Raw genomic sequence first — 14496 nt, 5'->3', positions numbered from 1 at the left:
CTTTCCAATTCAGACACGAATCACAAAAACAATTATAGGAGTTATAACGTAACTAAAAACTATGCTTTTTAGGTGCGCATCTTTTTTTCAATTGTTCTAGTTTAATAGAAAATTTATTAGAAATAATTTACTCACTTTTGTGCAAATTTATTTGTATTATCATTTTGTTGTGTATCTTTTATAAAAGTATATGCATCTAATCAAATAATTATCTTCAATTAGCCAACTCATCAACTTAAAATTTGCTAACAAAATTTTTATACTTTGTGCTTTGGAAAGTCATAATTTTTTGAACGAAAAAGATGTTAATATATTAATATCTATATTGAAAAGCTACGCTTATGTCGTTTATGAATTTTTTTTTAGATGAGATTAGAGAAAAAGCCCTGGAAAAAAAGAACTGATAAGTGTTTCAATGAACTGATTACTATATCAGTAACCGATGATTACTATTCAGTTAATTGATGAAATATCATCAGTTACTGATATAGTAATCAGTTTATTGAAACATTTTATCAGTTCTTTTTTTAAAATAGAGAAATGAAAGACGAAAACAGAACTGTTTGTAGACAAATCAAAAGCACAAGGCCAATTTGTGTAAACTTAGATGTATATTATTTATTAAGGCTAGACACGCGCGAGAATAGAAACGTAAATTTCTGCGCTTTCCACCGGAAAGAAAATTTTCTTCGGAATTTAGAGAAATTCGGCTTTAATAAATCCGCGTCGTCTGCTCGTGTAAATTAGCGAGTCCACGCAAGCGAAGTGCGCGGAATTATTCGCTGTTAGTTTGGTGTTTCTACAGGATTGTTCAAACGTAGACAAAATATGGCCGACACATGAATTATCACGCCGATGACTTCATTATTATTAATATGATAAGTATAAGTGTATTAAATGATAAGGGAAATTAGTCTAAAAATATAATAGTTTTATCTTTTCATTTTTATATTAACAAGTGAAAATCATAATATATGTCAATGGCAGATATATATTCGATATAATATAATTACCTTTTTATTCAATTTTATGCACTATTAATATACGTTATATATTTAATGTCATACATTAAATAATAAATTAACTTCTTCTATAATTTGGTGTTTGATTAACATATAGTATTTATTATTTAGTTGTATACATATTTAATGAATGTAAAAACACACACATACAAAATATTTCTTGTACTCGATGTAAGTATACGTATATAAATAAAATTCTTTCTCTTTCTTTCTTTGCTCTTTTATTCATCTTTCAATGTAACTTGATTAATTAAGAAAAATAAAATATTTATTTATTCTGTGACTAATTTACTTTGTTTATTTCTAAGAAATGCATTTTTAAATTGCGATAATTTTGAAGCAACCTGTAAAAATTGACTCTTGAAACTTTACTTCCTGGACGTTTGTTACGAATGGCCGAGTGTCTGACTGACCGTAAGCGCTGAATAAAGAGGACATCAAGCTGAAAATGAAACGGGCTTACAAGCAAAAGCTTACGAAATGAGCAAAGAACCGTATAGACAACGCTACGTTTATTATATCTGGATTATTATACCATAGAAACTGTCTACTTTGCATAATTGGATTCGCAAATAGTGCCCAGAATATATATTTATATTACGTACAAAAATTTTATAATATATGTACATTACACGTGTATATAATTAAAATTCAAAGAAGGAATAATGTGAAAGCACATTACTGCTTTAATCATTAGTTATCTTATTTTAATAATTTATTACGTGATTAGGTCCTACGTCATCTCGTCTTAATAATATTGATAAATTTTATCTATTTAACATATTAATAAATAAAACCACTAATTAATAATTAAGAAACAAAGTTAAAAAAATCTTCCTTTTTTTCACAGTATCTTCGTAAAGTTCGGAAGTCACTTCGAGATTAATTTGGATTTGATTCGTGAACGTAGTATCGGCAGAAATGATGTGTGACGAATAATTAACTTAACGTTAATTAGCTTTACTTCTTAGCATATAATTATTTTCTTGCGCGACAGTGCAATATCTTTGTGAAGAAACTACACAGTAATCTGAACGATCGCGAATAAATACATGACATATAAATGTTTGTAACGCTAATCGCTTCACCGAGAATCCCTTGTCCTCTCGTCAGGTAATTGTTTCTCGAATTCTCGGATCATTGGAAAATCAAAAATGTGAGTGTTTCTTCTCGTCGGAAATCCGACGGGACGACACGATTCTCGCCTCGCTCGTCTCGCACAAGCCAGAGCCGCCGGCTCCACTCGGACTTCGCATATCTACGGGCTCACCTAGTCATTTGGTGCGAGCACTCGGCCGCGGACGTGTTCCGACCTCCTCTCTGTCTCGTGTTCAGCGTACAGGTTTAAGATCGCGGGATATTGCCGCCATAACACACGATGAAGGACATTCGCTCACAGGTGAGTCCCACGTAGATATGAGTATTCATGAAAACTACTTTTACATATCGTCTTCCTATACATTGGAGGAAGATTCAAGGTCGATATGTGAACGATGATTTGATTGATGATGCTAATGACCAAAATCGATTGAAAGTATCATTCCTTGTCAAGATTACTGATTGACTCGTAACATAATAAATTTTTCTTTGTCGGGACGATGAATGCTTTAAACATAGATTTATTATTTTAATATTTATAAAGAATGAAAATTAACGTACAAATATTTTTTGTGATGTTATTGATTAATTTTTTAAACTGCTTTAAATGAGAGAGAAGAGAGAGAGAGAGAGAAAAGACAGAGAAATATTAATAACAATAATAATGAAATATCCACAAAACATGAAGTGGGAATCTTCATTGAAGTGAAAATACAAACATTAAACTTTTTAATTTATTTACAATAAAATTAGAGAGATATTTTTGATTATTTTGATGATATATTGCAATTACTTTTTATAAAATTCAAATTATTTAACATTACGTTCAGAATGTATATTTTTAAATTTACTACTAGTATTTTTTTTTCTTCAAAAATATTTGAAACATTAAAAAGTTTTGACGTTTCTGTTATATTTTTTTTATCGTTTTATCTATTAATTTAATATATAAATTTTATAGTTCTCTCTCTTTTTCTTTTTCAGTTGTAATATTACATTTACTCAATTAATTTATATAAAATATTTAGAATATATTATATATATATAAATTTATATAGAAAAATTTTGTGCAAACAAAAATCCTCTACGAGACTATTAATGCCACGTAGCAAGGAACATATTCATAACGTTCCTTTAAAAAGAACGAGATGTAGACTCTAATTTTTTTCTCTGCAAGTGATATTCTTAAAGAGAGTTGCAAACTCTCGATTGAAATTCTCGATGATATAACGAGCCCCTATATACCGTTACATCAACAAACCAAGAAACAAGGATACACAATGTAGTCGTTTAACAACGTCACTGGGGTTCATGCCATACGACTGTCATAATCGACCGGATTTCTCAGTTCGGAGGTCAGTCAAGTAATCTATCGTTCCATCGAACGTAATAGCATCAACTCTCGCTGACGACTTAAAATTTCTGTCTTTTGATCTTGTCACATATTTACGAATATATTTTCGTGTTTGTTTTATAAAATTTATATCATATATATTTAAATTAATATCTTTAAATTTAATCTCTCTCTACCTTTTTTCTCTTTCTCTCTCAGTTCTTTTGCAACAACGAGAAATAATGTTTCAATAATTTATGACAATAAAAAGATGAAATCGGTACAATCGGTATTTTTTAATATCTAGAATCCAGATATTTTCAAGCAAATTTCTTAAATTATTGCTTTCTAACAAATTTCAATTTATAATTTTAACTCTTTGAATTTTATATATTATAAAGGCTTTCTATTTACAATAAACTGTATACATCTAAAAACAAGATATATAAATATATGTATCTAGTAAAATAAAAATATTAAAAAACATGAATTATTTTTCGTGAAAATTATATATTTTTTCTTACGCCAAAATTGCAACATAAAAATAAAAGAAAATAGTTAAACATTAAATAATTATGCATCTATGTATCATTGCGAAATAATAATAAGTTATTCTTTTCACGATATATAATTGTTACTTATATAATTATTCTGAAAAATTTTGTATTTAGAAATTAATTGCCTTTGTGGGGCATTTTTATTAATCGTAATTGTGAAATTTTATATAATCGGTGAAGCTAAGGTTTTGTGAAAAAATGTTATCGGATTATATCACTTGACCATTATGATCCGAAGGATATCTTTCTCTCTCTTGATGTTATGAAAATTTGGGAGCTGTTTTTAAATCTCGACAAAGGTGATCAAAGGGCAACGTATCACTGTATGTTTTATGTAACAACAGAAAAAATTAACTGTTTTAGTAAAAAAAAAGCATACTTGTTTTTCAATTCTCTCATTTTTGATACATGATAAACAGCGTGTTTTATCATATAAGAAGGTTTATTTAATTTAATTAAATAGTGACAATTTTTTAAATAATTTTCCACAAATATCTTTAACATGAATAGTAGAAGAAGATTTTAATACATTTTGAATATTTTGGAAGAAGACTACCATCAGATAGAACTTGAAATTTTTTAAAACATTTTAAAATAAAACATAGCTCAAAATAATAAAGGGAAAAAATAATAAACGTCTTCTAAGAAAATGTAAAATTAATGAAACGAGATTATCTAACATTCTGTAGACTTCATCGTGCCTCGTTATATGAATTTGATGATATTCGCATAATTAGGAACAAAAATAAATGTTTGTTAAGATATCGCAAAGTCTTTATCTTTATGCTGTCAGTTGTAACATTCTCTCTATAAGTAGAATGGAGAATCCGAAAGCCTAAAGATGGTTTTTTTTTATCGTAGCGATATTTTTCCAGAAATCGTGATTTATAGGAATCGATTTTAGTAAGTTTTCAAGGAGTCGCACGAAAGCGTTTTAATTTTAGACAAAGGAAGAAATGTGTTTACAGTCAAATCCATCGCCTAGTGATAATTTATCGCGTGAAGCATCCTACATCCAGGTCTGATCTATGACCTGCATTAATCTATGTCATTCATCATTTCCGACGTTATTTTCGTAGTGTCTAATCGAGCGTTGTTTATAGGACAGATGGTAATTACATTGCCCGATAATTACCGTTTTTAAGAGTTGACGCAATCCTCATATTTCGCAGAATTATGCCTATTTTCATCAACGCAGATTAACTTTGATCTCAGTTTAACTTACTCTTTATCGTTCTTTAGTTCTAAGAATTGAAGAAAGATAAAGAATAAGTTAAATTGACAATGAGAGATCAAAACTAATCTACATTGGTGGAAATGGGCATTAGTATTTTACTCCCCAGTATTATAAAAAAAAAACCCCTTTGTCTTTTTCATCGGTACAACCAAAACGTCAGAAGGAAATAGCGGAATCGAAGGGCCTTTAGTTTTGCTCTTCGGACCCGACACACTCAAATTAAGCCGAAATAACGAGGGCGTCCTTGATCCTTCGTGCTGCGAGACGAGAACGAGCGACGGATAATGAGCGCTCACAAGCCCACGAACGCTCGTTCCTATTCTATTCCTATCCACGCGATTCAGCGCTTTCGCGGGCGACTTGAGTCATTCATATATACAGACAAAATTCCAGAAAAAGCGACGTCTACAAGAGAGGGGCGGAGAGGCAGAGAATTGCGTAGCCCAACCACCCACCTGTCGACGACCGCTAGCCACACGCTATTTTCGGGATGCACTTCGCGCGCACGCATAACTTTGCGTTAATGTACGCGGTATTTCCGCGCGAGTTTGGCTATCAAATTCGGATCGTTCGTGACATGCTTACGTACGACCTTAAAATTCCTATGCTCGCAAGTAATCGATACAAAAAAATCGTTACCGCAAAAATCAATTAATTATATGTGTTACGACAAATAAAATTTACATTATCTAACGATATGGAATAAATGAATTGTAAAACGTAATCGCGATTTTATAATCCCTATTAAAAAATATATCTATACCTTTCAGGCGATTTGGGGATGAACACGCAGAGGCCGTTGGATTCATCTTTTTTTTACTCAATTGCACTTGTTGATTCAGAAAATTATAGTTAAAATAAATTTAGTTTTTGAAACAGAACAAAGCAACAGTTGATTACTACTTTATTACTTTATCGAGTCATGTTTACGAATTTTTCTAAAACTATTTTTACTAAAATCATGACTCTTGCTTGCAGTGTAGAATAAATAAGATTTCGTAATGAAGGCTAATATTGTAGAGTATTTATGAATGGTAATACCATATATTGAATTAATAGGAGCTAAAAACGAATGTCTCTTATACTTTTTTTTAACAGAGATTACGGATTTAGCTATAATTATATATTTTTCTATGTTTTCTATATTTTAATGTTACCTAAGCTCTCATCCTTTCTTAGGGCTTGAAAGCTACATTGGAGTCATTTTCGGATTCAACAAGTACAATTGAGTGAAAAAGAGGTGTGTATACTTTCAATCATAGATAAAGCAAGTTTTTTAATTCATCGATGGATCAATCGCTTTATGCGCAGACGCAACTTTGCTTTGTAAAAGCTGCATTTGCGCATAATGCGATTGATCAATCGATGAATTAAAAAACTTGCCTATACACATATATTTTACACTTATATATGCATACATTTGATATATTAGCATTATATATACGTTTTATATATTTTTGCTCACTTATTTAATCTTCATCTCAACATCGTTTTCATATTTACTATCTCCAACTGATATTACTTGATAAAATGTGATGATTAAAAAATTGTACAGGCGTACCTATATTTGTTCCATATCTTTTTGTATTTACGTACTAACAGCAAGTATTGCATGTTTATTGTCAATATAAGGCACGTGCTAGAGTTGTTGCTTGTTGTGCACGTATCTTTATACTTATTTGGCATTTAAGAAAGATATAAAACAAACATAGGCACACCTGTGCAATTTTTTAATCATCACTTTCCATCAAATATCAGTTGGAATGAAGACAATGAAGACAATGTTGGATAAAAATTAAATAAGTGAAATCAATACATAATGTTCTATTCCATAAATGTTCTATTCCGCTCTGCAATAATAGCCTTCGCTATGAAATCTAATTTATTCTATATTGCAGATAAGAGTCATGATTTTAATAGAAACAGATTGAAAGAAATTCACAAACATGACTCAACAAACTTATAAAATAAAATCAACTCGTTACTTTTTTCTATTTTAAAATGTGTCCCAAAATTTTTCTCAAATACTAAGATCATTTTAATTAAAATTATTTTTTCTTACGTTAGTACTGAATTTTAATAAACATTTAACATAGAGCTTCAGAAGAATTTCAAACACGTTAGCGAAAAATTATATATTAATTCCTAATCTATTTGCAAAACGTTGAGTATAACGCGAGGAATTATCTCAATCACGAAAATGGAAATATACTATAAATCTATCGTTTCTCTCGCATCTTCATTATTAACTATCATCTCGAGAAAAAAAGTGATTAATATATGACTGCCATTAAAAAGATCAATATGAAATCTCTCTTTGTGTTCGAACGATTGTAACATTTCGAAGGCCAGAGAGGGCATTACACAAAGCAGAAGAGAAGATTGCAGATATCATTGTCTTAAATAAAATAAAATCGCTACTGCGCCGAGCAGTATTTCTCCTTTATCGCAGGAAATGCATTATTGCGGCAGTGCAATGCGTTTCGTCGCAATCGAAACGTAAAAATTGCGCACATAAATTGCGATTTTTCGAAAATACTCCTAGCGGGGACGGTGCGTGATCCACGAGCGTTCTTCGCGCAGTGGCGTCTTTATTGTAAAGCGTTTCCGACCCGTCACCGTACAAGGAAGACGCCGTAGTTTTCGATCGAATGACGAGCGCGGGACTTCCCATGATCGCGAGACATGACTTTCGGCGATGTTTACGACCGCGTCGAACGCCAATATCCCGCTCGCTATTTCGAACACTAAAAATACCGCGCGCTCGGCGCACCTTTTTCCGACTGCCGTATGTGTAACATACCGGAGATGTTTTGTTTCGGTATGCGAATTTTTGAGATTTTTGCGGATGCAGCTTTCCTTTTTTTTTGCGGCTATCGGTCCCTCAAAGCGATCGTAAATCAAGCGATTAGCGAATATGCGCCAAGAAGATTTGTACTGACGTATGTCCCGGCGTCCTCAGAGAATTGCTCTCCTCGTAAAATTGTTCCGTGAATTATATGCCGCTCGAAGTGACGTTCCGTTTATTAACGGCGGTTTATAATTCCGGAACGTCCGTTTCGGCACGTATTGCACTTGCATATGATATAACACAAGGAAGCTTGCCAGCTAACTTGTGGGATTTTATATATATATAATATGTAATTCACGTATCGATATATATATATATATATCGATACGTGAATCACAAAACTGCGATATACACGATACTCTGCGTTGCGCAAACATTTTATTTATCCATATTTATTTAAACTACAAGCATTAATGATATCGTTGTGCGCACATGATACCGATACTAATGAAAACAAATTTCTGGAAATTGGACAAATTATCCGCATCAATTAAGAAAATAAAATAACATCTCCGATTATAATTATTCAAAAAAATATATCCTTAAAAGCACACATGGTACATAAATAGCGTCAAATAAAAAAAAAAAAACAAAGTTACTAAGGAACAAATAATTAAGAGAAACATAGATTTTTGTTCACGAATATATATATTATAATAGATTTAAATACATAAATGTATTTTTCTTCACATTGAGGATTAACCTGAATCTTACGTCTAACATAAAGTGCAAAGTGTGTCGGATTTAATAAACGGCTAATAAAACAATTTGCCGCTTTCTTAAAGGATGATGTATACACGTCGCAATCTGATTGCGTGATCGACGCTAAGGCGCGAATCACGGAATGCAATGGGCGTAAACGGAAAAAATGCAGAACGAACTCGAAGCGTTCGTTTGCCCTTTGAAGCAGGCAATGCCCGTAATTATTTTTAGGTGTCTTTATCGGCCACAATCTATTTATATAGTTAGTCTATTGGAAACGTCACGGTGTGATGAAACTACGACTGATCGGTCAGATGATCAGATGACCGGAAAGAAAATTTCCTTGAACTTTGAACCAGCGGCCTTCGGTTATCCTTATCTTATCCCGGCAATAAATCGAATAAATGATTCGGTATTCCTGGAAGATTCATTCAAATTTTACTACATGATACCAATCGTAATAACGTTAACGCTTAATACAGATCTTTTTTCCGGATCTTTATTACACAATATGAGTGTACAACATCGTGACTCTTACATATATTTTTTAATATCTCAAGAAAATATTTGTATGGTTGTTTATTAAAAAAAATTGTTTATAAAAATTATAGCTAAGTATAGTAATAGTAGGTAACATATTTCAAAGGAAAGACGCGCAAAAGAAAAGGATGTGCAGGACACCAATGATTTAAAACTCTTTTTTCTTGCTTAATTATATACATATATGTATGAGAATGTCATCAATACATTAATTATGCAATTAAATTAAGTTTCATACAAATGGCTATGTCGTTTTGGAGGACTTCTTCCGATCGGAGGAAATTGAAGAATTGAAAGCTTGCGGAGAAGAATTTACAAATAAATTGCCACCTGAGTCAGAACGACAAATATTCGATACGATACAATTACAACAGGTAATATGACATATACAGGAATATAAGCAACTGTGAAACTTAAAATCGTAAAGCGTAATATTCATTGATTTAAAATCAGCCAATGGTGATGTTTCTTGTAAATACTTGAAGACGACTTTTATCAGAAAAAAATAAAAATAAAACTACAATATTTTTAATAATTTTGATATCTTTTAGGAATGTATTTATGTAAATGAGACTCGATACTAATTCGTTAACGTAAGTAATGATTATATCTTGTTTCAGAATAAGGACAAGTATTTTTTGGATAGTGCTAATAAAATAAGTGTCTTTTTCGAGTCTGAAGCTCTGGCAGAAGACGGGAAACTGAAGGTTCATCCAAGAGTATCGTTAAACAAAGTAAACTATCTTAAAAAAAGCTGTTTTTTTTAATTAAATTAATTCCTGCGAACATACATTTTGAAATAATTTCAATTATTTTATAACAACTCTATAATTTTCAGGTAGGCCATGCTCTTCATTGGTTACACCCTATTTTCAAAAAATACACGTTTGACGAAAGAGTCAAAGAAGTTGCTTTCCAATTAGAGTACGAGGAACCAGTGGTATGTCAGTCAATGTACATTTACAAAAATCCTGGAATAGGCTCGGAAGGTAATTAAATAATTTTTGAGTTATGACTCTTCGGTTACAACTCTGAAGTTACATAAATATAACTCATTATACACAAAAGTTCATATGATATAACAAGAACGCATATAGAACACAACTACTGTACTATGCTTGAACACAATTGTTATTTTCTTACAGTTACAATGCATCAGGATGTATCGTATTTACATGTCGAGCCGGTGAAACTCGTTGGTTTCTGGATCGCACTGGAAGATGCAACGCTAAACAACGGATGCCTATGGATCGCTCCAGGTTCTCATCAGAGCGGAGTGCATAGGCGTTATATGAGAAATAAAGATCCAAATTCTCAAGAGTTATTAATCTTCGACAGAGCGGCGCCTTGCTATCCATTAAGTAATTTTAGATCGGTGCCAGTACGCAAAGAAACTTGCATTCTTATCCACGGCCAAGTAGTCCACTTTTCTTATCCAAACAAGAGTAAAACATCGAGACACGCTTACACTTTTCACGTGATTGAGTCGAAACATGTATCTTACTCGAAGGAAAATTGGCTTCAACCACCTGCCGAAGGTTTTCCGAATCTATATAAAAATTAGGTATATTGTATTATGATAAGATTTATCGTTTATTTCATAATTTTATTCTTCATATTTTTCTTTTTTCACTGTATAAAAAAAATGACATTAATCTATATACACTTTAGAACAAATAAACAAGTTCACAACTTGTATAGCTACAAAAGTATAATGATAGCATCAATGAAAACATTAAATATGCCAAATTTTTGGGAAACTTGTATTAAATTTATTAATATATGTATACAAAATGCATGGATATTTTTTTCTCAAATGAAAATGCCAAAATATAGTTATAAAATATTTTTTTACTAAAAATCACAATTTCATCACACAATTTTCATTAAATTTTTACCCTTATAAAATTAAGATTTTTATATTTTCATATAAATATTATTTAATATAATAAATGTATCTACATCTTTGTAATAACTTATATTTTGTTAAATATTATAAATATAAATTACAAAATACAAACAATTATGTATGAGTAGCTAGTGCGGAGAAATGCGAAGTTAATTCTTGTAGTTGTCTCAATCCAGTCTTTAATGATTCTTCTTTTAATTTAACACAATAATATACATCCAAAGCTGTTACATCAAATGTTACTCTCTCTGAATCAAGCAAAAATGTATTTAAATTTTGCTGTAAATTAAGTAACATCTGATGTTTTATAGAATTGTCATCTTGCATGAGTAACCTATCACAAAAAAATTGTATAAATATATGTAATATAAGAGAAAATAGTTTGACATAGTTAAATCAGTCAATATATATTATCAAAGTAGATTGGCACGATTATAACTTACTTATTTAGATTCTGTGTTAAATCAGTCACTTTTCTGGTAATTTCTGATTTCAAACCTTGTAAATATGTTGGTGACATTGGTAGATTTACAGATTTGAAGGTAAAAGAATATGCCATTCCCGCACTGTTACATGCTAAACCACTATTATAAAAATAATATTTAAGAATGTAAAAATTATAAAAAAATGACAGTATTCTTGTTAATATGCGTATCACATTTGCATTACATTGCATGACAGTAATAATACACTTTGTTTATGCATGTAAAATTTTATATATATATATATATATATATATATATATATATATATATATAAAATACAGAGAGAGAGAGAGAGAGAGAGAGAGAGAGGTGTATTTAAAATCTTACCAAATGTTACGCGCATAATCATAGATCTGATGAAAGCACTGGAATACTTTCTCTGCTCTCATTTCTTGTTCTTGAATATTTTTAGCAATGCCTATTTTTTCATGTAATTTTTTCTTGTCTATATTAGTGATACATTTCGTACATTTTTGTTTGAGTTCCTAAAAGTATCAATTTTTACTTTTCTATCCTACAATAATAATATATTCAATACGTAAAAAAATATTACTGTAATAGCATTGAAGGTTTCTGTCATGAGATCATAATGTTTATCCATATTGACCGCTTGTACTAAATCGCTGCTTTTTTCTAAAATATATTCTACATCTCGTAATTTTCTGCCACCAACTGAAAGAAGCATCGAGAGTAAGTTAAAGTTATAAAATGTACTTACATGTAATTTTATATTACATGTGTGTAAATATACCTGGTACATGTACAAAAGCGTCAAGTAATTCTTTTAAAATACGTTCAGCACATCTTTGGAACGATTCGTTAATAGCGGCAATCCAATGTTTTACAGCACACTTTAATGCAGTTACAGCAGTCCAAGGTGGCTTTATAACAACATATATCTTCCATTCCGTTTCCCCATAAATCTCTGACATTTGTTTCGTGATGATCTGAAATAAAATTATTTGATATATAAGCTCATGAAAATTGAGAACTCGTAATCCAATATATGATTGATATGATGCATACCGTTGATAAAAAGTTGGTTAAAATCAACTTTATATTCTCAAAAAAATCATCCGAGAAATGTAATTCTTCGTTGAAGACAGAATTTTCAACAGAAACTTCATTCAAACGGTTGATTACCCTATAACTATTCGTATTTAAATCATCTATATTTTCAAGAGGATCGTTACGTCCCAATGCCCGTATATTATATATCATCGCTTTAGTGCATAGATTTTTGTCATAAGATAACAAGATCTACATATGCAAAATAAAAACAAGTGTAGTAGTTTTATTCACTAATGACATATACATACATATCATACAACAAAAAGACAACTTACTACTGATATTTGTAATTGATGAATCTGTAAACAACATTGCAGAATCTCATCATCTGGACAATCAATAGAAAAATCTTCTTTGTTTTTCTTTGCCTGATCTCGTGTTTGTCCTATTACACGTGGGTGTTTAGAAGAAAATTGATTATGGATGAAAGAAATCGCTTTTCTAGCTTTAATCGATAATTCATATTTCGATTTGTTGTTTTTAAAATAATCTAATTCCTGTTATAAAAAGTGTTCAGATAAAAAACATGTTAAAACTTTCACAGATACAGCAGAATTTTCATTATACTATACATTATACTTACGCATATTACTGTCCAAGGAATTACGATAAATGGACGTGGATAATTTTTAAATGTCGCATCTTTTGCTTCTTCAATAATCTCGAGATTTGATAGAAATACATTTGTATCGACAACAATGTAAAGTGGACCTTTTTCATGCGACTTCATTTCATTAAGTTGTGTCAATTCTGCAATATTTTCTGATATACAGTTTGTTTTAGCCATATAATTTTCTCTATCAATTTGTGTTCTGACAACTTCCACCTATATAAAACAAAATATAAAAATACGAAATGTATCAAGAAATTATATTTTTCATAACTTTTACATAAAAAAAAAATATTCAGCGTTGAAGATACATGATTATAGTGACCATATTCATATAGTAAATTTTACCTATACAATTATTTAATAGGTTTCAATTAAACTAATACCTCTAGTGCAATTTCTTCATCTTTCATTGGTTCCCAATCCATTTCTTCGTACAAAACTTCTTGCTTAGCCTTTTCTATTAATTTATCATCTGTCATAATTTCGATAACTGGTTCATTACTAGGTTGACTTTGTGATTTATCATTATTTAATGTAATATTTTTTTCATATATTACATCTTTTATGATTCTGTTATGTAATTTCTTAAGTCGTACATCAGCATTTTTATAAACACATGTCGATCCTAAGCTACCTGCAAATGTAAAGCAATGTATAAAATTACTAGAAAGTATGAACAAATATCTCAAAACTTCATTGAAAGCATAAAATGTAAAAAATTCGCCTACTGGAAACTGGTAATCTGTTGGACTTTTGTGGAACTTTCTTGTTAACTAAATTGGCCTGACTCATTTCCTTAAATTTTTTTTTATCAATACTTAAATTTTTTCTTAATTTTTCTATACGTTCTTTTGCCAAGTTTTTTTTAAACATTTTTCCTTGTTTTTCTCCTAAACATAAAATTAATTCATATGAAATAAAAAGCATTAACTTATATGTGAAAACACAAATATTAAATACAAGCCTTATAGATCATAGCTAGATCTTGATGTTAATATTTATTGTGTGACTTTATATACATTTTCACATGCCTCAGTGATTGAGGTATTATTTTTTTTAACAATATATTCTGTCTGGA

The 14496-nt window shown here is 30.4% G+C and overlaps 2 protein-coding genes across 3 annotated transcripts in view; one reads left to right on the top strand and one right to left on the bottom strand.

Annotated features, from left to right (window-relative positions):
• LOC105206848 (phytanoyl-CoA dioxygenase) overlaps positions 1–11097 on the top strand; it is a 131992-nt gene extending 120895 nt beyond the window's left edge. Inside the window, exons 1-5 of one of the 2 annotated variants that reach the window (XM_039453366.1) lie at positions 1995–2421; positions 9571–9714; positions 9961–10074; positions 10179–10329; positions 10486–11097. In XM_039453366.1, coding sequence (XP_039309300.1) covers positions 2401–2421; positions 9571–9714; positions 9961–10074; positions 10179–10329; positions 10486–10904 — 849 coding nt within the window. In that variant the 5' untranslated portion in view covers positions 1995–2400 and the 3' untranslated portion in view covers positions 10905–11097. Of the gene's footprint in view, positions 1–1994; positions 2422–9570; positions 9715–9960; positions 10075–10178; positions 10330–10485 lie in introns of those variants that run through there. The other variant, XM_039453365.1, reaches the window with a different exon arrangement.
• On the bottom strand, positions 10749–14300 carry LOC105207321 (transcriptional protein SWT1-like; the record flags this gene model as incomplete). Its single annotated transcript, XM_039453363.1, has 11 exons — positions 10749–10889; positions 11362–11583; positions 11693–11833; positions 12062–12219; positions 12288–12406; positions 12486–12681; positions 12761–12994; positions 13081–13302; positions 13389–13631; positions 13802–14052; positions 14147–14300. Coding segments are annotated over 10 exons (1938 nt in total), but the record flags the coding sequence as incomplete, so codon positions are not given.
• Positions 14301–14496: the final 196 nt, after the last annotated feature.

This window comes from Solenopsis invicta, chromosome 9, assembly GCF_016802725.1.
Source record: "Solenopsis invicta isolate M01_SB chromosome 9, UNIL_Sinv_3.0, whole genome shotgun sequence".
In the NCBI taxonomy this organism is placed as follows: domain Eukaryota; kingdom Metazoa; phylum Arthropoda; class Insecta; order Hymenoptera; family Formicidae; genus Solenopsis; species Solenopsis invicta.
Note: the sequence above shows the minus strand (reverse complement) of the source record. Positions and strands in the feature narration are given on the sequence as shown.